General features: G+C 42.2%; 1 protein-coding gene across 1 annotated transcript; it reads left to right on the plus strand.

Annotated features, from left to right (window-relative positions):
* The first annotated feature begins 92 nt into the window (after nucleotides 1-92).
* Nucleotides 93-22209, plus strand: LOC143413685 (uncharacterized). Its single transcript, XM_076877026.1, has 7 exons — nucleotides 93-536; nucleotides 1859-1963; nucleotides 7524-8120; nucleotides 8472-8821; nucleotides 21748-21802; nucleotides 21942-22065; nucleotides 22148-22209. The coding sequence occupies exons 2-7, from the start codon at nucleotides 1946-1948 to the stop codon at nucleotides 22207-22209; spliced, it is 1206 nt and encodes a 401-aa protein (XP_076733141.1). The 5' UTR covers nucleotides 93-536; nucleotides 1859-1945.
* The last annotated feature ends 3643 nt before the right edge of the window (nucleotides 22210-25852 follow it).

The raw sequence follows: 25852 nt of genomic DNA on the forward strand, positions 1-25852 counted from the left end.
ATTTTTGCAGGGAAATTTGGAGGATAAAAATTCAGTGTCATAAATTCAATGTCTAAAAATACTTGAATTCTGATGATACTATATTTCTTCCATATGACAGAGCCTTGAAAGAGTGACAGAGACACTTTTTATGAACTCATCTGTAATGTGTCACCTTTTCTGTAGAATGAAGAAGTGCTTCCCTTCTTTTAAAGTAAATACAGGCTTACAAAGATCCTCTAAACAAAAAATCCTCGCCTGCAGAGAGCAAAATCTCTTAAATAAATGGGGGTAAGCGTAAGCTGAAGCCATCTGATGTTTATGTTCATGAATATAACACACTGAAACATTTTGTCTTTGTTTTTATTGTTTATTAAAATACTTTTAAATGTCTAGTTTTAGTTTAAGAACCATCTAGTCCAGCAGGTGGCGGTAATGCACCTTAAAGCTCTAACCGCCAAAGAAAAACCCCAAAGAAGAAGAAGCCGCGAAGTTCCCGCTTCATTGCGTTTGTGTTTTAGTTTATTTTTCTTCCTCATCTAAAGTGAAGCACTAAGGTAACTTTGATCTGAGTTCAGTCAATCTTGAATTTAGCTCCTGAGTGAAGTTTTCTGTTGCTCTCCTCGGTCTCTGTTGTCAGTTATTTGTGAACCAGTTGAAAGAAAAAGCCTCTACATCAAGTCAAGCTGCTATAAACTAATTTACAAGAAAATATTAACAAATGCTAATGAAACACAGAGAAGAAAACAGTGTTATTATTAGAAGAAAGCTTTTAAATTAGCTAAGTGTAATCAGAGTTTCTATTATTTTATTAGTCTGTTACTAAGCGCTAGTTAGCATCTCTGTCACTGTGTGGCACCTGCATAGTTTTTGAATGCAGCGTGCTATCCAAGCTAGCTAGCTAGCTAGCTAACGCCAGCCATCATCAATATAAGGTCACTTCCAGCGCCAAAAAATCCAAATATGTTGGCGGTAAAAGTGCTATAATGAAATCAATTTAAAAGAAAGGTAAAAAATAAATGTATTCCAGACTAAAACACAGCTGCCTTTGTCTTATCAGCAAAGTTGTGTCAGCCCACAGGGCATGTGATTGTAAAAACTGGCCTCACTCTGAGAGGCCTGTTGTTAGAATCATCTCAAAGATAATTTGATAAATTCTGATCAGTATTCAGTAAATGAGCCTGATTAACTGTTAGCAAAATAATAATGATAGGCCAGAGATACCAGAGATTCATTTTTAAAACAAATACAGCCTCGAACCCCAAGAGGGGATCTGTGTTTTAAAAGTACTGCAGAGATTTTAAAATAGAATAGAATAGTCTTTTATTGTCTTTGTACATATTCAACTAAATTGTGGGTGCTCCACACCAACTGTGCATGGAAAACAATATAAATAGTAAGACAGTAAGAATAAATTAGAGGACAGGTTGCAGAATGCTTGAAAGTAGTGCAATGGACTTGATATAAGTAGAGAATCGGAGTGTGACTGAGTGATGAGGGTTACTCAGATCATGGCTCAGATTTCTACACCCACTCAGATAGGATAATCTTCCACGGCACACCTGATCAGTACTCACGGCACACGTATATATGCCGCGGCACAGTGGTTGGGAAACACTGTACTCGTTTATGCAGGTCCATCGATTGTTCTGTTTTTGTTCTTTGCCAGGGCTTTTTTTAAAGAGGAATTGCTCTCCTGGTACTGGTGTGCCATACTGCTGAATTTGGTATCGGTGCTCAAACCTTTTGTGTATGTTTTAAACAAGTTGCTCACCCAGGGAAGCTAAAATTTGTTGTTTGTGCTCTCAGATGAACATATGAGACACTTTGACTCTTCAGTGCAGTGTGGAGCCTAACAAAGTTCTGTTTTGTGTCCCAGCTGATCAGCAGGAGGAGAAGAGTCTGACGGAGCAGCAGGGGAACATTTACGCTACTTGGACTCAGCTCAGCCACTGCAGAGAAAACAATGAGTTCGACAAAGAAGGTGACAGATACTAGTGTTAAGAAATACTCCGTTAACCCTTTAAGGCCTATTGGAGCAGGAATGCTCCGTTTTGCGTAACAATTTTAAAATCCCGGTAGAACTGCACTTAAGCTAACACAATTATTTTATTTAGGAATAGTTGTACTTACATCTTATGCCATCAGCTTGCCCTAGGTCACGTTTCCTTCCACATATGTATTTGCAGAAATTGCATAAAAAGCACTTGCAGCAAAAAAACATAATATACCAGAAACACGCTTTGCTGTTCATAGCACTTCCTATGTTGGAATAGATGCCAGCGCCTGGTACGCCTAACTTTAAAAAGTTAGGTGTACCAGCACAAAAGTTAGGCGCACACAAATTTTATAATAATTTATATAATATAATGTGTTTTTCTGGATACACTGTGCTTTTTCAGCATTCAAAGATTGATGACACCGTGTCAGAGCACTGGCTATGAATTTCAGAAGGATCAGGCCTTAACTTAACAGAAAAGTTAGCAATAGTTCTTTTCCTATTACAGCTACATCCACTTCTGTCGTGCCTAGGCTGCTCACTAGGGCTGGGTATCATCACTGATTTCTATAATCCATTCGATTCCGGTTTTCAAAGTCCCGATTCGATTCAACTTAGCCTCAGACAGTCAGAAATATTATAATTCTGATCATTTATCAGTACTGACTTCTTCAGAATTGTGAACATCACAGCAGATGCCTTTGTGTGAAAGTAACTGAGAATAAAACACAGAAAAACATGAAGGAGATTTTCCTTGTCTGGCTTTTTATAGCAGATAACCTTCAAAATATTCTACAATGTTCTGCATATAAAGTTTAAATTTCTTCAGTATTGAACAACAGAAAAAATAGGCTTTCTTGTCCGATGTCATTTAAGTGAAAAAAAGAATAGAAAAAGACAGCAGCCACAGCGCCGTAAACAGCGGTAGACTGGTGGGTAATAAGCGAATGAATAATACAGAAAACAGAGATTGGAGACAGGAAACTGTTCTTGAAGTACAGAGAGAGAGAGAGAGAGCTAGCTGTGCATGAAGTGTGATTTTAATAGTCGTGGAAGCAAAACAGCAAAATTCATTACGACATTGATCAAATGTGAAGCGCAGTTTGCTGCTTCTTTTGCTGCTGGCTCAGTGAATTTTGGTTGGAGAGAGACAAAACCTGCAGCTCAGAATCAGCGCAAAAAGACGTAATCACAGCGCGGACCGGACGCATCAGGATCGCTAAGCTGAGAAAGCCGAGAAAGACAAAGCTGATTCTGATGCGTTGGCTCTGTGTTTACGTCTTTGTGTGGAGTCCGTGTACCTGCTCTCATTTGCTGTTTGGTTGTTGTTGAAATGGTTTTGTGAGCTTTAATCTGAGAATCTGGCGTTTCTGGCAAAACACAGTTATATTTAAAAGTCGATTCAGGATTTAATGAATTGATATCGCTTTATTCAAGCTACTCACCTCCCACTTCCACCTGCACTTTCAACTGGACCACGGCCAATCAGAGAGGTCCCGCCCCTTACTATCTCTGATTGGTTTAGTCCACGATAGGGGCATAATGTGTGTCTGTTGTTGACCACAGGGAAGGTTGCAGATTTTTTTTTTTTTTTTTTTTTTTTTGCTACCCGAACATTTGGTCGCACAGGTGCAAGCAAATATATTTTTTAGTCGCACCACTGAAAAATTTGGTCGCATTTGCGACCAAATTGGTCGCACTCTAGAGCCCTGCATTAAGGGCATGTAAAAATTAGAGATGGACCGATCCGATATCATGTATCGGTATCGGTTCGATACTGACGTAAATTACTGGATCTGATATCGGAGAGAAATAAAAAATGTAATCCGATCCATTAAATTTCAAAAAAGCACCTCACAAAACTTGCGACATGGCGTAACTCGGCTCATAACCGTAGCACGTCGGAGCAGTGTGCTCACGTGATAGAGCGGCTGTGTGTATTTGTAGCCTCGCTACCAATCCGGCATTTCATCTCCGAGGAAGTTATCCCAGAGAGAAGTAAAGCAAGTGTGTAAGTTCGTCTCTGAATGTTTGTAAAGCATTCCTGCGATGGAACATATATGGAGCGACTGCCTCTTCTCTCCCCCTCCCTCTCCTGCTGCTACTTCAGTCATGAAATCATGATCAGCTGATCGGCTTTTCTGTTGCGAGTCCGTCTCTCTTGTTTGTTTATTGCCCACTTCGCGCCAGAAAGAGGAAACCAGCAGCTGAACAACAGCAGCACGTTTAACCTTGATAAGCTGTTGTTAGAATTTATTTAATATTACTTTCTACACCAGGATCCTTTTCTAGCTGACGGCTGGTAACTGTGCAGGGGCGGATCTAGCAAAGTTTAGCCAGGGTGGCCGATAGGGCATTAACAGGGAAAAGGGGGCACAAAGACATCCTTTTCTTTCTTATTCTCATTTAAAATGTCTAGATTTTAATAAATAATTATCTGAATCTTACACCCAAAGTTTTAATCTGATGTAAAATGTATAGAAGTCCATGACTGTATATAGTAACTAAGCCTAATATACCCTAGTAAGCTTTACTACTTTTTCCTTTGGGAAGGTACCATCTGTGCAGTCTGCAATTCTGTTGAAGAAAGATGTTGAATCTATTTAATTATTCTTGAAAAATAATTGATTTCTGTGAATCTTTTTTCACACTGCATCAAATTAAAGTTGATTATGTTGATTAAGCATCATGAAGTGGAGGGTGGGTGATTCCCTATCTATTTTTTTTTTTTGCTGGGAGTTTTAGAGCCCTATTATTTAGGTTACTTACTCCTTAAAATACCAGAATAGGGAGGATGGAGTAGGATTAAGTGTATTAGATTGATCACTATTACTGAACTATGAAATATTTGGGTGCTGTGTATTTTTTGCATACAGGTATAACAGAATAGCTTTAGTGTTTTGTTTTTTAACTTGAGTATGAACTTATACAAAAACAGCAAGATATTAAAAAAAAAACAGTTCTGTTGATTAAAAAATACGGATTCATATAGGTATCGGCAGATATCCAAATTTATGGTATCGGACATAAAAAAGTGGTATCGTGCCATCTCTAGTAAAAATATAAACATAAGCTCTTGGTTCTATGGTAGGTCTTAAAGGGGTAAAAGATGAAGTACTGATATATATATTATGCAAAACTAACTGAACCTTGTGCTATATTAATGTAATGTAATATTCATGTAATAATACAATGCCTACATTGTAGAGGGTGACTTTGCCTCTAAAGAGGAAAATGGGCAGGGAAGAGGTTAAAGTGGGATTCAGCAGGATTCAACCCTAAAATCAGCTGTAGTGGCTCAGTGTGGGGAAAAGAGTCACAGCTCACAATCATTTCTATTGAGAGCTCCAGTCGATGTTCTTAATGTACAGGCTGTGATCAGCTGACCTGCTGCTCTCTGTGGATGTACACAACTGAATTCAACCAGATGTCTGCAGATGTTTCATGAGTTGTCCTGGCTGATTTCCATCCTCTACACCAGGGGTGTCAAACTCAACTGCACAGGGAGCAAAACTCAAGGCACACTTTAGGTCGCGTGCCAAACAAGATAAACATTTATTGAACACACTAAAACCATGTTTTTTAAACAGAAATATGAATAAAAACAGACAGGAATTTTATTCCAGAATAAATAAACTTAAAAAATCAACTTTAACTTTAAATGTTTTGATCTTCATAAAAATATATCCTGTCAAAATTATGCAAGTTAGAAATATGAACATGCTGCAAAAACCCCAGAAAAAATAAATGAAAACATACACAAGGTTGGAGCTGCATGTAGACGGAGCTGGGGCATTGCTGCAGGAATGGAACTAATAAACTGTGCAGGCCATTCAGTGTCGTACTTTGCCTTGAGTGTACCATTACACTGCAGCTCCATCTGAATCTGCACAGGTTCAGTTTCCACGTAAAAAAGAAGCTTGAAATTCTCTTTTTGTGCTTCACAGTCACCAAAGCGCCGCGAACTCAGTGCGCTCAGTTTATTAGCAAAGTGCGCCGACTTGGTTCAACATTACTTGGCAACAGGGAAAGTGAGACAGGTTGCACTGGTGCATTTGTGACAGCTTCACTTGAAATGCCTTCACTGCATCATACATGCCATGTCCATTGTTAAATCTCCCAATTCTTTTGATCTTTGGGCTGAAGGAAGGACAATACTCGGTGTATAAATGCTCAATCAACAATCTTTTATTCCATACAATTCAACACTTTTGAGCATAAACCATCCGGAGGGGAGATGAGCGCGGGAGGGTGTCCGCCTGATCTCGAAGCGTCTGAGTGTTTCTCACATTCTTATAGCTTCAGCCCCCCTCCACCTAGTCATAAAACCTAAACATTCACATTCTTTCTCTCTTACGGCGCCTAAGTGACGGCCTTGGCTCCCTGTTTTATCTCCTCCTGATGAGATGGGGCAGAAAACCTCTCCGGTATGCTCTGTTCTCTTCTAATCAGACAAATAAGGCCATGACTCTCTGAAAACAGTATTTCTTATACCTCAGCAGTATAATGCATCATAAAACAATATCACTCATTCACAATAAATCAGCAGTCTAATGTAATACAAATCAGTTTAATAACTGTAATAGTTGTCACCTTCTTCAAAGTCAGGAGAATAATGCAAACTAAAACTACATAATAATTTCACTATCTTTAATTAGGGGTATAACGTGGCATAAGATAATATAATAATCTCACACCATGAACTGACAGATTTCCTTGCTGAGCTCAAAAACTCTATTGAGAACTTTTTCCCAACTCAGCCAACGGAACTCTGTATGATAAGGATGTCACCAAACTCTGAATCATAGAAGGATGAAATTGACGGTGATTTAAACCTTTAAACTCAGATAAGATTTACGGTTTGTGTTACAGTGATCGTTACATGCTCCATTTATAGGACTTTACCACACAGCCTGGTGTATGATGCAGGATTGGATTTCATGTGTTACTGTTTAGGCTCAAATCAATTTGATCTTTGATGCCCGCAGTGATGAAATAACTCCCCTCAAATGACTTAAACCAAAAGTAACAAGCCTGTGTTGAAAATGTAAGGAGTAGAAAATACAGATTTTTTTTTTTTTTTAATGTAGCGAGTAAAAGTAAAAAAAAACGTCAGGTTACAGTCAGACTCTGACATCATCCTTCACTGAACCAAGCTAGTAACTGTTACATATGATTTATTATTATCGAATAAATTATACAATTATAGAAATATATAATAGGAAACAAACAGGAAATATAAAAAAGTACAGACCTGGTAAACATTTATTACTATTCTGAGTGTGTTAGCGTTAATATTTGTGCACAGGCAGGAGGGATGGGCATGATTTTAGAGTGTTTGAACAATGATTAATTATCTTTAACAGCAGGTTGGATGTAATGTGTTACTACTACCAGTAGGTGGGGATAAGAGACCTTTAAGGTGTTTGGTGCCACACTCCACCTTCAGGTTTAAAACTAGTGTTAATGGAGGGAGTTTGAAGCTTCAGTTTGTTTAATGACTGCATTTCACTCACTGCCTCTGTTTGTATCTCTGTCACTGCAGGACCAACGTGGACCGAGAAGTCAGCGCTCTCAGGAGGCCGACAAACCTCACAGAAGAAAGAGAGAGAAAAAAAACACCTGTGACGAGTGTGGGAAGGATTTTACCTGGAAGTTTAAACTAAAACAACATCAGCTCATCCACACTGGAGAGAGACCGTTCAGCTGTGACTTGTGTGGAAAGTCGTTTTCCTGGAAGAATTCCCTGAAAACACACCAAGTCATCCACAGTGGAGTTAAAGCTTACAGCTGTGATCAGTGTGGCAGAGCTTTTATTCACAGTAGCCACTTACAGAGACATCTAGTTACCCACTCTGGAATTAAGGCATACAGCTGTGACATCTGTGGAAAAACGTTCAGCCAGCTAGGGTACCGAAATATACACCTACGCATTCACACCGGAGAAGATGTGTACTGGTGTGATCAGTGTGGCAAATACTTTACAACAGACACACAGTTACAACGCCACATGTTTACCCACACTGAGGAGAGACCTTATCAATGTGACCTGTGTGAGAAGACTTTTAAAACTCCACAGTACCTGAGAGAACACCAACAGATCCACACCAGAAAGAGACTCTACAAGTGCAGTTACTGTGAGGTTTGTATTTTTATTTTATTCTTGTAAGTTCAGTCTGACTGTTTGGAACAAGTCTGCTCATTAAATTGTGTTAGCATGTTAGCACTTCTGCTGCACCGAAGAGTAGCTCTGAGCCATTATTCAGGTTTTCATTTCATTTAAGTGTAAGTCAGATGTTACTGTAATATTAAATAAGTATTGCTGTAGTATTATGGTGGTAGTATTGTAGTTATTGTAGCCCAGTAAACTGAGTGTGTTAATCGAAACAGTAAAATGTAATTGGACGTCTGCAGAGATGCTCTTTATTTCAGGCGACTTTCAGGATAAAAGTGTTGAAGGACTGACTTACACGGTCTTTGTGTCTTTGTTTAGAAGCAGAGCGACACAGATGGATCCACTTCTCAACCCTGTCATCGCTGTGGTGGTGGGAAAGACTTTCGTTGTGACATCTGTGGAAAAACTTTCAGTCAGCAAGCCAGCCTAAAAATACATCAACATAAACACACTGGAGACAAACTGAAATACTGCAAAGAATGTGGGAGAAGCTTCCCCACATCAGCTGAGTTAAAACAACATGAACTCTTTCACAGTGGGGTCAAAAAGCACCTCTGTGATCAGTGTGGGTCATCCTTCACCACTGCAAGTCAGCTTAAAACACACAAACGAGTCCACACAGGAGAGAAACCATACAAGTGCAGACACTGTGACAAAAGCTTCTCACAGTCAGGTCATCGTAGCAACCATGAACGTACACATATGGAAGGAAACTACAGCTGTGAGCAGTGTGACAAGAGCTTCAGTAATCTCAGTTCATACTCTGCACACAAACGATCCCACGTTACTAATAAACTGTTTCACTGTTACCACTGTGCCAAAACATTCACTTCATCATCTGCTCTGTGCAAACATCAGCGCGATCACGCAGGGCTGAAACCGTTCCCATCACAGGACGACAGCGAATCTGAAGAGAGAGAAACATCCTCTGGTTTCAGAGTCCAACTTAAAACCCTGGAGATCAGGCTCCACAGAGTTCAGGTCGGCTCTCCTTAAGTTTAAGTTAAAGTTCTAATGAGGCTGTGAATCAAACTGTTCCTATAGTTCAATGTTAATCTTTATAAATTGTTCTTCTGTAGTGTTTGTGTTCAGTCGTTACCTTTTTTTTCAGTGGTTGGATTAAAAATCAGTTTCAGTTGAAGTTTTTATTGAATGTATTTTGTTAAATAAAGTTAAAAAAATGTTAAATAAAGAATTGTTTGAACGACAAAGATTTTGAGCCATGATGTCATTTCCTGTATTTCAGAGTAAAGACTGAAGTGACGAATGGAAACATGTTTACAGTCATGGAATAAACACTGATGGGTCATCTGTAGGAAGTACTATTGCTGACCTGACAGACTCGACCTTGTTTACAAAGAAAGAAAGGAACTGATGACATGTGTCAGCAGAGGCTTTCAGGGTTGTTTAGAGTAGAGCTGATAGTCTTAAAGAGAACACGGGGATTTTGACAATTTAACACAATGATCTGAGAAAAATGTCTGTTTCTCTCATTTTCACCGTATTCTGATCAAATTTCCAACATTCTTTTAACATGACCGGTACCGGTCCGTGAGTCGTTTGGTACCGGGCCACGAGAGTTGAGGCTCAGGTGTGAAATGTATGGTTTTCAGGGTTTTTATCGGTTTTCAGTGTTATTTTGTTAGTGTTTTTATCGTTAACTCGGTTTTCCTGGGTCTTTTCACGTGTGTTATGAATAAATCTTCTTTTTTTCGGTATCGGTACTAGTTTTATTTTGTTGAATTTATCCGCAACACCTTAAAGGCCGGTCCGTGAAAATATTGTTGGGCATAAACCGGTCCGTGGCGCAAAAAAGGTTGGGGACCGCTGCTGTAAAGTATAAAAAAAACCTCCTCCCCCTGCTACGCCTCAGTAATCTAATGTATTCATCAATTGTTCTCTTAATTATTCAAAGTTGGTTCAACTTATCATGTTCTGGGTTCTATCCTTTATGTATTTAATCTTCAATTTTATTTATTTGTGTAAGCGATATTTTTGACAACCTTTAACACACTTAAAGAGCCGCTTTCACCGTCTTCCCTCCAGCTGTTTCCTGTTGCTCGCTCTCTTCTTCTCTTATCTGATCATCTCGAGCACGTCTTGTACAACACTGTTACTTTTGCAGGCACACATTCAATTACAAGCTCAACCACATTTTGCCCTATATACAGTGGGGCAAAAAAGTATTTAGTCAGCCACCGATTGTGCAAGTTCCCCCACCTAAAATGATGACAGAGGTCAGTAATTTGCACCAGAGGTACACTTCAACTGTGAGAGACAGAATGTGAAAAAAAAATCCATGAATCCACATGGTAGGATTTGTAAAGAATTTATTCGTAAATCAGGGTGGAAAATAAGTATTTGGTCACCTCAAACAAGGAAAATCTCTGGCTCTCACAGACCTGTAACGTCTTCTGTAAGAAGCTTTTCTGTCCCCCACTCGTTACCTGTATGAATGGCACCTGTTTGAACTCATCATCTGTATAAAAGACACCTGTCCACAGCCTCAAACAGTCAGACTCCAAACTCCGCCATGGCCAAGACCAAAGAGCTTTCGAAGGACACCAGGAAAAGTATTGTAGACCTGCACCAGACTGGGAAGAGTGAATCTACAATAGGCAAGCAGCTTGGTGTGAAAAAATCAACTGTGGGAGCAATCATCAGAAAATGGAAGACATACAAGACCACTGATAATCTCCCTCGATCTGGGGCTCCACGCAAGATCTCATCCCGTGGGGTCAAAATGATCATGAGAACGGTGAGCAAAGATCCCAGAACCACACGGGGGGACCTGGTGAATGACCTGCAGAGAGCTGGGACCAAAGTAACAAAGGTCACCATCAGTAACACACTACAACGGCAGGGAATCAAATCCCGCAGTGCCAGACGTGTTCCGCTGCTGAAGCCAGTGCATGTCCAGGTCCGTCTGAAGTTTGCCAGAGAGCACATGGATGATACAGCAGAGGATTGGGAGAATGTCATGTGGTCAGATGAAACCAAAGTAGAACTTTTTGGTATAAACTCCACTCGTCGTGTTTGGAGGAAGAAGAATACTGAGTTGCATCCCAAGAACACCATACCTACTGTGAAGCATGGGGGTGGAAACATCATGCTATGGGGCTGTTTTTCTGCCAAGGGGACAGGACGACTGATCCGTGTTAAGGACAGAATGAATGGGGCCATGTATCGTGAGATTTTGAGCCAAAACCTCCTTCCATCAGTGGGAACTTTGAAGATGAAACGAGGCTGGGTCTTCCAACATGAAAATGATCCAAAACACACCGCCCGGGCAACAAAGGAGTGGCTCCGTAAGAAGCATTTGAAAGTCCTGGAGTGGCCTAGCCAGTCTCCAGACCTCAACTCCATAGAAAATCTGTGGCGGGAGTTGAAAGTCCGTGTTGCTCGGCGACAGCCCCAAAACATCACTGCTCTCGAGAAGATCTGCATGGAGGAATGGGCCAAAATACCAGCTACTGTGTGTGCAAACCTGGTAAAGACCTATAGTAAACGTTTGACCTCTGTTACTGCCAACAAAGGTTATGTTACAAAGTATTGAGTTGTATTTTTGTTATTGACCAAATACTTATTTTCCACCCTGATTTACGAATAAATTCTTTACAAATCCTACCATGTGGATTCATGGATTTTTTTTTTCACATTCTGTCTCTCACAGTTGAAGTGTACCTCTGGTGCAAATTACTGACCTCTGTCATCATTTTAGGTGGGGGAACTTGCACAATCGGTGGCTGACTAAATACTTTTTTGCCCCACTGTAGGTGTCTCACTCTCCATATGTTTCCTGTCGACTTATTCATGGCATGAATATCTTTAACACCTTCTGCATCACTACTTGCTAAGCAAAGACAAAGCAAAATGTTTCACCTCTACCCTAGAAATAAATCTACGTAATATCTGTGACCATAAGCGTGCATGCATTGACCTTTTACTGCACTCTAAGTCACCTTTCACAACAGATCATCTCTTCATGAGCACTTTTTCAGTATGTGTAAGAAAGTGTGCATTATAACCGCTTATTCTACTAAAAGATCAAAGAGAAAACAAACATTTTCAACGTCACTTCCTCTGCCTCCGATATCGGTCATCCTACCTTTTCGACAGATTTAAAAGCCTCTAAGCCCAGGTTTGCCCACCTTGCTGTTCAATTGACCGTTCTCTGTCCAGGACAGCGGCCCGATTTCTAAGTCTTATGTTAATTTATAAGCGCTTCCCGCAGCTTAACAGGAAGCTCCACTTAACCGACATCTAAGTATCCCACTTTTTTTTTAAACAATGTCTTTTTTATTAAGAGGTTTTCTTTTGTACACATAAACATCAACATATATATTATACATATAGACAGAAAGAAAAGAGAAGGATTACAGATGATCTGTACATTAAGGGTTTTTTTTTTTTTTTGTGTGTCCCATTTGGATCTATAGCCATCAGAATTGTTGTCTTAAGGCCAAGAAAGATGCCAAGCGGATTTATTTTACCAAGTGGATCATCATGGCCTTGCGATATTGGTCCATTTGATTGACCTTTATTATAATTATGAATTTATTTTATTTACAGTTGCTACAAACGGGACAGACATGACTGGGGGATAGGACAGGGAGAAAGAATGAAAGAAAGAGAGGGAGAGAAAGAAAACCAAAGGGGAGAAGAGACGGTGAGAAGGGGGGGAAGAAAGAAAAAAAACAAACAAAAAAAACCAAAAAAACACCTGGGTCACCTGTATGGAGAAAAAAACCAGAAGAGAAAGCAAACAACAAAGAGCAACATAATAAAAAAAACGGCACCATCACAATAAACTAGCTAGCAGTAGATACTAAATAATAAACGATATTGTGCAGCACGCAAGATAGACAGCGCACAATGTGCTTTGAGGCAGCAGCCAAGAAAGCTGTAGTCCGCGTCTGTGAATATCCGTGTGTACACCTGTGTGCATACCTGTGTGGATCAGCATGCTTGCATTCCAAAGGTTTCTCCATGTAATGATCTGCTAGAGGGTGTGGGGGGGCCACAGCCCCGTCCACCAGGGTATGAAGCAGGTATGGAGGAGAACAAAACTCCAGACATCCAGAGGCCCCCAGAACACAACAGACCAAGGAAGACCAACAGAGGGGCAGCCGCGCCACTGTCCCAGTAAGAGCTGAGGAGAGTCCCAGATGAGGGCTCACTCAGCAGCCACGGAGCAGAAGCCAGGGGGAGTTGCAGTGACGCGCCCGTGAGCTCCGCCGGCAGCCAGCTGTGCCTGAGTGACCGAGCCCCAGGCCGAGAGGCCGGGGGCACCCCACCTCCGAAGTGGCCCGAGCGAGCCCCAGGCTCCAGGCCCCGATAAGCGGCCGCCAAGGAGTGAGCCGGTGTGTACCCGGACGCCCACCCCCAGACACAAAGAACCACCAACGCACTGACACCTGAGGGAGTCCGCCACTGGCAGGGGAAGTGGTGGTGGGTGGAGATAGGCCTCCAAACCTTGGAGGGCCTGAGATGTCCCCAGAGAGGTGGCGTCTGATACCCAACCTGACATATAGACACAAACATCCATTCCCACCCTCATGCTCTCATATGCACTTACTCCACACTCAACCAACGTGGAGACAGACATAAAGAGACGCTGTACACACGATCACACTCCCCAAGCGTACTCTACGAACCGGGTCTAGGTACCCTTGCCCCTGGAGGGGGGAACTGCACCCAGACCCAGGTGGTCTGTACATTAAGGTTAAGTAGTACATTTAAGCTGTGAAATGAGTCCAAAAATGTATCTTCGGCTGTGAAATAAAAGAAAAAAAAAGAAAAAGAAAAAAGGGAAAGAAAGAGAAAAAAAAAGAATATAAACAAATGTATAATATATCCCAAAGTAACATAATCCCTGCAAAACAATCCCATTCATTCCCACCCAGGTCACTGCCTGCACCCGCACACTGTATTTCCACACCTGACTTAAGAGAGTTCGCTGAAAAATTCTTATAGATTTTGAAAAGCATCAAGGAAGGGTCCCCACATGTCTTGAAATTTCCCAGTGGAGTTCTGAAGTGAGTGTCTTATCTTTTCCAGTTTTAGACAGGCCATGAGGTCATATAACCACTGTTTGTGAGTGGGAGGGGCAGCGTCCCGCCACCTCAGTAGGATTGCCCTTCTGGCCAACAGGGAACAGAATGATAATGCCTGTTTTTTAGAGGCCGGTAGAAGCACCTCATTCCCACTGATGCCAAACAGAGCAAGAAGGGGGCCGGGGGCCAGCGTCACACTGAGAATTCTGGACAGGGTACGAAAAACCTCTGACCAGAACTGAGTGAGATTGGGACAAGACCAGTACATGTGGACCAGTGAGGCTTCAGCAGTTTTGCATCTGTCACAGTATGGAGTGATTTCAGGGTAGATACGGGATAATCTGGATTTTGAGAAATGGGCTCTATGCACCACTTTGAACTGGATTAAACAATGGCGGGCACATAGTGATGTAGTGTTGACATGTTTGAGTATAGAGGCCCATGTTTCATCAGAGGTTGTCATGTTTAAGTCTTCTTCCCACAGTGTCTTGAGCTTGGATGAAGAGGTATGTGTCAAATTTAACATTTTATTGTAAAGCAAGGAAATCAGCCCTCTATTGGTTGGATTGAGTTGTAGAATAGTTTCTAGTAGTGTAGGCTCTGGTGGAGGGCTTGAGCCTGAAATCTGGGAACAAATAAAGTGCCTGACTTGCAAGTATCTGAAAAAGTGTGATGGTGGAAGAATATATTTATTAGCAAGTTGTTCAAATGATGCTAGTTTGTTGGCTATGAATAGGTCCTTAAAGCAAGTTATTCCACTTCTGTGCCACTCCGCAAACCCACCGTCCTGGGTAGAAGGTTTAAAGAAATGGTTAGATGCAATGGGGCTGAGGAGGGAGAAGTCACAAAGTTTAAAATATTTCCTAAACTGGCCCCATATTTTTAATGAGTGCACCACTACAGGGTTGGGAATGAAGTTGAATGAAGAGGATGGGAGTGGAGAACAAAGTGCAGCTAGTAAGGATATACTGTTGTCACTATGCAATTCCATAGTGACCCAGTCAGGACAACCACTCCGATTATGGTAAAAATACCAAAACACCAAACATCGTATGTTAGCAGCCCAATAATAAAAACGAAAGTTGGGAAGTGCAAACCCACCCTCAATTTTAGATTTTTGAAGATGCATCTTATTGAGCCTTGGGCGTTTACCCTGCCATAGATAAGATGAGATGACAGAGTCCAGCTTATTGAAAAAAGTGTTGGGAATGAAAATGGGTATGGCCTGGAAAAGGTATAGAAATTTGGGTAGAATGGTCATTTTAATTGAATTGATACGTCCTACCAGAGACATAGAGAGTGGTGTCCAGTGGGTAAGGGACCGCTTCACTTGGTTCAGCAATGCACTCACATTTTCTGTGAAAAGGTTTTTATGTTTTTTTGTCACTGTGATTCCCAAATATGTAATTTTTGTCCTTTCAACTCTGAAGGGCAAGCAGGTGAAGTCTAACATACTGGCTTTGCTACTTAGCGGGAAGAGCTCACTTTTATTAAGGTTCAGTTTATACCCTGAAATCTGACCAAATTGACTAAGCAGATTCAATGCAGATGGTAGTGAGGCTAAGGGCTTAGAAATAAAGAGCAGGAGATCATCTGCATAGAGCGAGACCTTATGTTCTGTATTGTTTCTCCAAATGCCGTGTACCTCTTTGCAACTGCGGAACGCAATGGCAAGGGGTTCTATGGCCAGATCAAAAAGCAGGGGGCTGAGAGGACATCCCTGGCGTGTGCCTCTGTGAAGTTTGAAGGGTTTTGACAATTGGAGGTTAGTTCGTATTGTAGCAGATGGTTGAGAATAGAGTAATTTGATCCATGAAGTAAATTTCGCTCCAAAGCCAAATCTATCAAGGACTGCAAAGAGATAATCAAACTCAACTCGATCAAAGGCCTTTTCAGCGTCAAGAGAGACCACACATTCATCAGAGTCTGTAGAGCTGGAGTAGACTATGTTAAATAGCCTCCTTATGTTAAAATATGAATGACGACCTTTAATGAAGCCTGTCTGGTCTTTCGAAATAATTTTTGGAAGAACTATTTCTAGTCTACGGGCAAGTATCTTGGCTAATATTTTAGCGTCTGTGTTCAGTAGAGAAATGGGTCTATAGGAGGCACATTCCAACGGATCTTTTCCTTTCTTTTTAATAAGTGTAATACAGGCTTCATAGAATGATCGAGGAAGAGATCCTTGTTCCTTGCAGTCCGTGAGGGTTGCACTAAGCTGCGTGGACAGTAATGAAGAGAAGTGTTTGAAAAATTCTGACGGAAAGCCATCCGGACCTGGACACTTACCAGAATGCATCGAAGCTATAGCCAAGGAAACTTCTAACTGGGAGATGGGTTCATCCAGCCTTGTTTTAAGTTCTGTTGGAATTTCAGGAATGTTAAGTTTAGCTAAAAACTCATTAATTGCATTACAGTCAGTTTGGGACTCTGAGGTGTAAAGCTGTGAGTAAAAATCCCTGAACACTTCATTGATTTTTTCATGATCTGTGACTATGTTGCCATCTTGTGCTCAAGAACTTCTACTCCTGCACCATCGAGAGCGTCCTGACGTCAAACATCTGCACCTGGTTTGGGAACAGCACCAAGCAGGACAGACGAGATCTGCAAAGGGTGGTGCGCTCGGCAGAACGCATCATTCAATCAGAGCTCCCTGACCTGCTGTCCATCTACACCAAGCGGTGCAAGTCCAAAGCTAGGAAGATTATGATGGACCTCTCCCATCCCAACAATGGACTCTTCTCACTGTTGAGGTCTGGGAAGCGCTTCCGCTCCCTTAAGGCCAAAACAGAGAGAATGAGGAGGAGCTTCTTCCCCCAGGCTATTCGGGCCCTGAACCAGGTGTAGGACTGGACTCTCCCAAACACGTCACTATAAGACTGGACTCTCACACACGTCACCACACGCACCACCACACATTTCCTATAATCCTATAATTCCTATAATTTACAATCCTTATCTTTATAATCTCTTCTGCTATTTGCACATTTTTACTGTAAATTCCTAAGTTAATTTGTAAATTTTTGTAGTAAATTGTAAATATTGTAAAACTTTTCTTCTGTCATTTAATGGTCGGGCATTGTACAGCTACAAGCATTTCACCCCCATGTCATACTGTGTATGGTTGTGTGTGTGTGACAAATAAAATTTGAATTTGAATTTGAATTTGTTGTCGAATTTTAAGAATACTTTGCCTTGCCCGAGAACCTTTTAGAAGGCTCGCCAGTAATTTATCAGGTTTGTCACCATGCATATAAAATTTGGATTTGTCATGTAAGAGTAAACGTTCAGTCGAGTACGTTGTGAGTAGGTCAAGTCTTGTTTTAAGTTCTACACGCTTTTTAAATATTTCATGACTCTGTTTGAGAGCATACTGTTCATCAGTCTCCTTAATCTGTTGCATTAACTTGTTCCTTTCATGGGTGGACTGTTTTTTAATTCTTGCCGAATAAGCAATAATCTGGCCTCTGATATACGCCTTAAAGGCATCCCATACGACAAGGCTGGAAGTCTCTGGGGAAGAGTTGGTGGCAAAGTAAAAGCGTATCTCATCCTGGATAAACTTTACAAAATTTTCATCCGACAGGAGGGTCGAGTTGAAACGCCATTGTGCAGCTTTAACAGGAGGATGTGGAAGAGACAGAGACAAAGTAAGAGGGGGCGTGATCTGAAATAACTATGCTATGGTAGGCACAGGAGTTGACCTGCTGCAGACAATTAGTGTCAATGATAAAGTAATCAATTCTTGAATATGTATGGTGCACATGTGAAAAATAGGAGTAATCTCTTTTATGAGGATTTAGAGTACGCCAAACATCACACATTCCATATTCTGATAGAAAGGCATGAATGACAGATGCAGATTTGCTTAAAACATTGCTCTTAGTGGATGAGCGATCCAGGGCTGGGTCTAACCAGCAGTTAAAATCACCCCCCAGAAAAAGAGAGTAGACATTTAAGTCGGGCAAAGAGGAGAATAGTTGTTTAAAGAAATTCTCGTCATCTGTATTAGGAGCATACACATTTACTAGAGCAACAAGACTGTTATACAGTTTCCCACTGACAAGATAAGATAAGATAAGATAGAACTTTATTAATCCCTCGGGTGGGTTCCTCTGGGAAATTCGACTTCCAAAAAAAGCACAGCAACGACCGAAGTTACAGTTACAGAATTGTTATATATATATATATATATACACACACACACACACACACACATATATAAATACAGAGACAAATATAAATAAAATATACAAAGGGGATAAATAGAATAAATAGGAATAAAAAATAAAAATACAAGTGAATTGCACATTTCAAGTATTGAGTCTATTGCACTGTTGACTATTTACAAAAAGTATTGCACAAGGTATTGTACAGTGAGGTGAAGAGGCACTACAGCTTAGTTGTTCCCCCCTCCTTTGTCCTCCTGTCTCCCCTCCCTCTCGCCTCCAGAGAGGAGTTAAACAGTCTGATGGCGTGTGGGACAAAGGAGTTTTTAAGTCTGTTAGTTCTTGTCTTGGGGAGAAGCAACCTGTCACTGAACAGACTCTTCTGATTGTTTATGGCCGTGTGCAGAGGATGCCCAGCATTGTCCATAATGTCCATCAGTTTCTTTAATGTCCTTTTCTCTGCCACTGTCACCAGAGTGTCCAGCTTCATGCCGACCACAGAGCTAGCCCTCCTGATCAGTTTCTCCAGCCTGGATGAGTCCCTCTTTGCTGTGCTGCTCCCCCAGCACACCACAGCATAGAAAAGTACTCCAGAAACCACCGACTGGTAAAACATCCTCAGGAGCTTCCTGCAGATGTTAAAAGACCTCAGCCTCCTGAGGAAGTACAGTCGGCTTTGGGCTTTTTTATACAGGTGCTCTGTGTTGCATGACCAGTCCAGTTTATTGTCCACCCACAGCCCGAGGTACTTGTACTTGTTGACCACCTCCACCTCCTCCCCCTGTATCTGAACCGGCAGTGGACCTTCTCTGGACCTCCCGAAGTCCACAACCAGTTCCTTAGTCTTTGAGGTGTTGAGTTGCAGGTGGTTTGTGTGACTCCATGCGACAAAGTTCCTCACCAGACTTCTGTACTCCTCTTCCTGATCATCCCAGATACACCCCATGATGGCCGTGTCATCTGCAAACTTCTGAATGTGGCATAATTCAGAGTTGTAGCAGAAGTCAGAGGTGTACAGGGTGAAGAGAAGAGGGGACAGCACAGTTCCCTGTGGTGCTCCTGTGCTGCTGACCACAGTGTCAGACGTGATGTCCTTCAGCCTGACGTACTGTGGTCTGTCGGTGAGGTAGTCGGAGATCCAAGCCACCAGGCAGGGGTCCACCTCCATCCTGTTCAGTTTTTCCTGAAGCATACAGGGCCGGATGGTATTAAAGGCACTGGAAAAGTCAAGAAACAGGATCCTGACCGTGCCTTTTCCCCCATCCAGGTGTGAGTGGGCTCTGTGTAGGAGGTACAGGATGGCATCCTCCACTCCGACACCCGCCTTGTATGCAAACTGTAGTGGGTCCTGGGCATGTTGTACCTGTGGTCGGAGGAGGTTGAGGAAGAGCCGCTCTAGAGTCTTCATAAGATGTGACGTCAGTGCCACCGGTCGGAAGTCATTCAGCTCATTGGGCCGGTTCTTTTTGGGGACCGGGACGATGCAGGATGTCTTCCATAGGGCGGGCACTCTCCCCAGTCGCAGACTGAGGTTGAAGACTCGTTGTAGCGGCTCCCCAAGTTCAGCAGCACACGCCTTAAGCATCCTAGGACACACCTTGTCTGGGCCTGCTGCCTTTCTGGGGCGAAGCTTCCTCAGTTGCCTCCTGACCTGATCCACTGTGACACTGGGAGGTGTTTGGGAGGAGGGGAGGGGGGGAGATGTCTTGCTGCTGAGAGAGGGATTGGAGGAGGGGAGTGTCATGGTGTCAGGAAGGGGGGGAAGCGAGGGAGGCAGGAGAGTGGGGAGAGGACTCTGTAGTGAAGGTGAGGGTGAGGGTGGGGGGGTTGTGGGCTGGTCAAACCTGTTGAAGAAGTTGTTGAGTTCGTTTGCCTTCTCCACAGTCCCCCCCACTGTGCTTTTCTTGGTGTTGTGGCCTGTGATGGTTTTCACACCATTCCAGACCTCCCTCATATTGTTCCTCTCCAACTTCTGCTCCACCTTCCTCCTGTAGGTGTCCTTTGCTTCCCTCAGGCAGCGTTTCACCTCCCGCTGTGCTGCTTTCATCTCCTCCTTCACTTTGCTCCTGAAAGCCTTCTTCTTCATGTTGAGGACTATGACTATGACATATCTACCATATTTGTCTGCTATGACATTGTGGGCCTCAAAGGGAATGTTCTGCCTGACCAATATAGAGACCCCACGTGCCCTAGCTTGGAAAAGTGAGTGAAAACACTGGCCCCTCCAACGGGAGAAGAGACGGACATTATCAGAGGCCCTGACGTGGGTCTCCTGCAGGAAAGCCACGTCAGTGTTACGGTGTTTAACATGTGACAAAACCCTCCGTCTCTTGACTGGATGATTTAGACCTTTAACATTCCAGCTTAGAAAGTTCAATTGCAGACTCATCTGATTTGTAGAGCAAAGAAACTATGCACACTGGCCTTAGATGATAAGAACAGAATAACTTTACAGTGGGTGGAAATTAGTTCAGAACAGGTTAAAAAAAAGAACAGTGTATGAGGTTCAAAGCAGTGACCCTTACCCTCCCCAAACCCTCCCCACAACAGAAAATGGCTGCCAAAAAAAAGAACAAGAACAAGCAGCGAGCTCTTCAAACTTAACATATTTAGAGTGTTACTCCTCCTGTCTATGATACCAATGATCCTTAAGGGAGAGCTAGTTACTGGAGCTGGAGAGTGAATTGTTCAGGAGGACTCTCCCTGGCATTAACCTCCCTATTACTGTACCACCTCAATAAACTATGGTGAGGGCAAAATGTCTTGTGCTTAAGAGTCTATGCAAACATTACAGTATAATAATGATGGATTGGATTTATATAGCGCTTTTCAAGGCACCCAAAGCGCTTTACAATGCCACGATTCATTCACTCTTGCATTCATACACTGGTGGAGGCAAGCTACGGTTGTAGCCACAGCTGCCCTGGGGCAGACTGACAGAAGTGAGGCTGCCATATCGCGCCCTCGGCCCCTCTGGCCAACACCAGTAGGTAGTAGGGTAAAGTGTCTTGCCCAAGGGCACAACGACCAGGGATCAAACCGGCGACCTTCCGGTTACAGATGCGCTTCCCAACCCCCTGAGCCACGATCGCCCCTATATATCTATCTGTTCAGTCCAGATAGATATATAGTGTATATAGGTATACATGTCATCCGAAAATCCACAACAAAAGACCTTCAGAAAACCTAACACCTTGAAAGCAAAATATAAATGAGGGGTGGCCCAGGACTTTTGCACAGTACAGTAGTTGTGTACTATAGAAATAACAAGATAGAATACCTCCCACCACTTGGCACACTAATTGTGTTTTTCTTGACAGATGTTTGCCTAGATACCTAAACTGTCGTGGTCTGGGTGGTTTTCCACAGCATCAGCTCCTCCCCACTGGGTGGAGTCTTTGTTGCTCCTCACCTGATGGCAATCGTACCAGCAGTATTTATGACCGGCGCACTCAACTGGTCTTCGCCAGATTATCTGCCAACTTTAGTCAGTTCTCGGCCTCACGTCCGTTCCTTGGTGACTAATCGTGTGTGTTAACCGAATCTCTGTTTTTTCTCGTCAGCCTCTGAAACCCACCTACCAAGCTCTCCTGGATACCAGTTGCTGCCTGCCTCCCTGCATTGCATGCAGCACCCGCCTGGACCTCTCCTGCCTCCCCCCTCCACGCAACCCCCACCTGCAAGCTTGTAAGACAGCTCAGTGTACTATCCTTGGATTCACTCGCAAACCTCTGTGGGATTCCCCTGACTGCTCTGTCCTCTGTTTCAGTGCCCTGGCCCGCCACAGTTTCCCCTGCCCAGTACCTGCACCCAGTTATCCCTGCCATCTAGTTATCACCACAGTATTTTTCTCTCGCCTCAGACACCTAGTTTATGTTCATTGATTCAGTCTGCACTTTCTGTTAGCCTCTGAGCATTGTAAAAATAAATCTCTTTTCGTTACACCTCACCCCTGGCCTCCGGTTTTGAATCTGCACTTGAGTCCATCCCATGTCCACGGGCCACTGCGCCTGACATAAACGTTCCTGTTGTCTCCCATCACTGGTTATCACATGCAGTTGGATTCTTCCACATCCTCCAACAAGTGTTTCAACTGGCCCTTTATGCACTTTAATGATTTCCTGACAACTTATTCTGCTGATGGACAAATTCTAATCATCATTTCCAAAATTAATTGAATTGCAACCAACTGGACACCGCAAGGAAGGAGGCATATTTTTTATAACAAAATTGCTGATCTGGTTGATGATATATAATCATTTACAGTTTAAACATAAAGATTAATTTAATGTTTACTCTTCGCTGCATCATTTTTGGTGTTTTTCAGTGGCTCAAATTTAAATTTTGCCTGCACGTCTTTCAAGTCGCCACTGTGTGGCAGTAGCACACCAACTGCAAAGAGACGTGATGCACTTTTTACACCCATGAAAACACAGATGGGGGTTTTTGTTCCGTTTTTGCAACGCTTGAACAATTTAAATATATCGCTATCACAATAAACTCTCGGGGATCGCAATGCTTTATGATGCACACATGAGAAGATTGTGCAAGAATACATGCAACAGCCCTCTGGCCATCTACATTTCACTTGTATCGATCAATAAATATTGAATTTCACACTTGAAACAATGGCTATCTCACCCAGAAGCATCACATTATTGAAAAGCAGAGTTTTACTTTTAGTTCCATCCAAGTGTTATCTGTGCACCAGATGGTACTCCCTGTAGTGTGGAAGTTTCAGTGGCACGGCCATCAGTCTGTTGGGATATTTTGAGAGAAGGGGAAGTGTCTGCATGGTGCCCATCAGCAACACTTCCCCAGTCTGTCTGTGCAACACTTTCCACTGTCAACAACACAAATGATGTCAGTTTGTGCCAGACACAGAGGTCACTCTGCAGACTAGATGGGCCGGAATCATGTTGTATTATGTTTCCAGTGCTCTTTATCCTCAAGGCCTCGCAGTGCTTTCCAGAGCCTCTCTGTTTAGAGGCTGCATCAAAAAGGTCTTTGTATTGCTTAGATTGAATGAAACATGAGAAAGTAGCATTCTCTAGTGGGCTGTGATTATCTCATGTGCCACAGGAAGAAGGAAGCAATGACTAATGGCTTCCATTGACTAGAAATCCAAATCACAAAAATTGGATAGCAATAACACACGGATAATATATCTGAACATAGTGTTCCCTCATGCAGAAGATAATGTATAGCATCCAGCCACCTACACTGTGATTGCAGTTTCAATTTCTAGGTGTTGCGGTTGTTGTACGTGCAGATTATACAGGGTAGTGCTCACGCTTGCTTTCCAGGCTTTTCATGAACACGGTTTTTATTGATTTAGGTGACTCAGCCTGGACGAATTCGGTAAATACTGGCTGCTTTCTGTCTTTCCTCTGGACTGTCAAACGTCTGGAACTCTTGACAGGCGGGTTGGATGTCCAGGCCTTTTTCAAAGAGCTCTGACTTCAGAATGAAATGCTATTTGTCCAAATTTTACGGAGAAAACATAACTTCATTATAAACAAAACAGTCACTACAAACAAAACTGACTTGAATGCAAGTCAGAATTACTTTTGTGCTCAAATAGTGTCCCAGGAGAGGCTTACTTCATTTGTTTCCTGTCTGCTGACAAGAGAACAGCACATGATTTGGATTTGTTTGCATTTTAAAGAAAACATCAGATACGGCAATATTAAAATGCAGTCTGAGGTCATGAAGGAAAAACTAGAGAGGATAACAGCTGGAATATTTAAATGGTGTACTCGGTATCAGTTGCAGAAAAAGCCTTAAAAACCCTCCTCATTGTATTACAAATGAGACAACTTTAATTTCATTCGAGGTAGAGTACATCCTGAGGAATGGTCTTCACATTCACAGCTTTTCTGTTGGATCCTGGCTCTTCCATCCTCATGATGAAAGTCAGGATCAGAGTGGAACAAGTAAACAACTGACGCTGCTCTCTGACGTTGTCACCCTGCTGCACCTTGTCTCTTGAATTGTTACAGGAGTCACATGAATGCTCAGAATACAGCAAATTGTTTTTCTTTACCCCCACGCTCACATTTTTACCACATTTTCCAGCTAAAAGTTGTTCAGTCTCTACATCGCACAACTCACGTCAGTGCTGATACTGTTACAGATCAAGTTTCGTTTATCAGTTTTACAGCAGTTCCTCCTATCTATCTATCTTTACTGTTTACTGCGTTGTCTTGTGTAATTTGTTAGCATCAAACAAATGTGTTTGTGTCAGAAAAGATTAAAGAAGTGACATAGTTGGAGTGAAACATCAGATGATCAAGAGATTAAAACTTGGAAGGGACGCTTTAATATCAGCAGGAGAAACTTGGGCTGAATTAATATTTTCAATAAAAATAAAATCTTGGTTATTTGGTATATATGTAAAATAATAACATGGAATGAACTGGTGTTATTTCAACTAGCAGAGAACAGAAAAAAAAAAGCTAAATTAGAGATTTTATATTTCAATGCACGCTCTTCCTCACCAGAATAATTAGTATGGGAACACTCAAATTACTTTTTCACTGAACTGAAGTACCTCTTTAGAATTTTAAAGCATAGCATCACTTAAGCAGAGAGGAAGAACTCGGCTGAAAGCATGTGCATCAGAAACACTGAAAGGATAATGGAAGTGATGATTTCCTTTACAAAATGATCACATTTATCATAAATAAACAACAAATACAGATAATATACACAGAGCACTGGGGATGCACTGATTGTCAAGTCCTGGAGTGATACCAGTGCTATACTGATAAAGGTTCAAAGATTCCTTAATGTCATTGTGCACTCACATGGTGAAATTGACACACGCCTGCTCTTTAAAGGTGTGTATTTATGCTGTCTGGTGGTTCTTGTTTTTATAGTCCTATAGCTTCTTCCAGAAGGCAGAGGGACAGTTTATTACCCAGGTGGATGGAGTCCACATCAACACAGGTAGCCTTTTTCTGGACACGGCGAGCATAGTTTGAGTTCAGATCTCGGAAAGAAATTCCCAAAATCCCCTGTACTATTCTCACTACCCGGGGCCAAGTCCTTTCTGTCCTGTGCTGTGCAGCTGCCATATCATCAGAATCAGAATCAGAATACTTTATTAATCCCGAAGGAAATTAGGGTTACAGCAGGCAGCACGCTAATGGCGCATGCGCACTCACAAAGGAACCTTCTGACCAACTTTACACAAACATCACATTGGGGAGACATGTCAGAAAGGTAGGCTGATAGGAAAAAAAACAACGAAAATACATAACATGAGGTAAGAGGAGGAGAAAAAAAACTCCACTCAGACTGAGCTCCTAGTGGGAGAACAGTTTGATAACAGAAAAAAACACCTGAGCACAAAAAGCACATGACTATCAATACACCATAGAAACACAAGACAAGCAACAGGGGCGGGTAAGGAGTAAGAGCGAGCCGGTGTAGACAGCGCATCCGGTCCTGCAGCATGTCTGCGCTGGTC

This window comes from Maylandia zebra, linkage group LG18, assembly GCF_041146795.1.
Source record: "Maylandia zebra isolate NMK-2024a linkage group LG18, Mzebra_GT3a, whole genome shotgun sequence".
Classification (NCBI taxonomy): domain Eukaryota; kingdom Metazoa; phylum Chordata; class Actinopteri; order Cichliformes; family Cichlidae; genus Maylandia; species Maylandia zebra.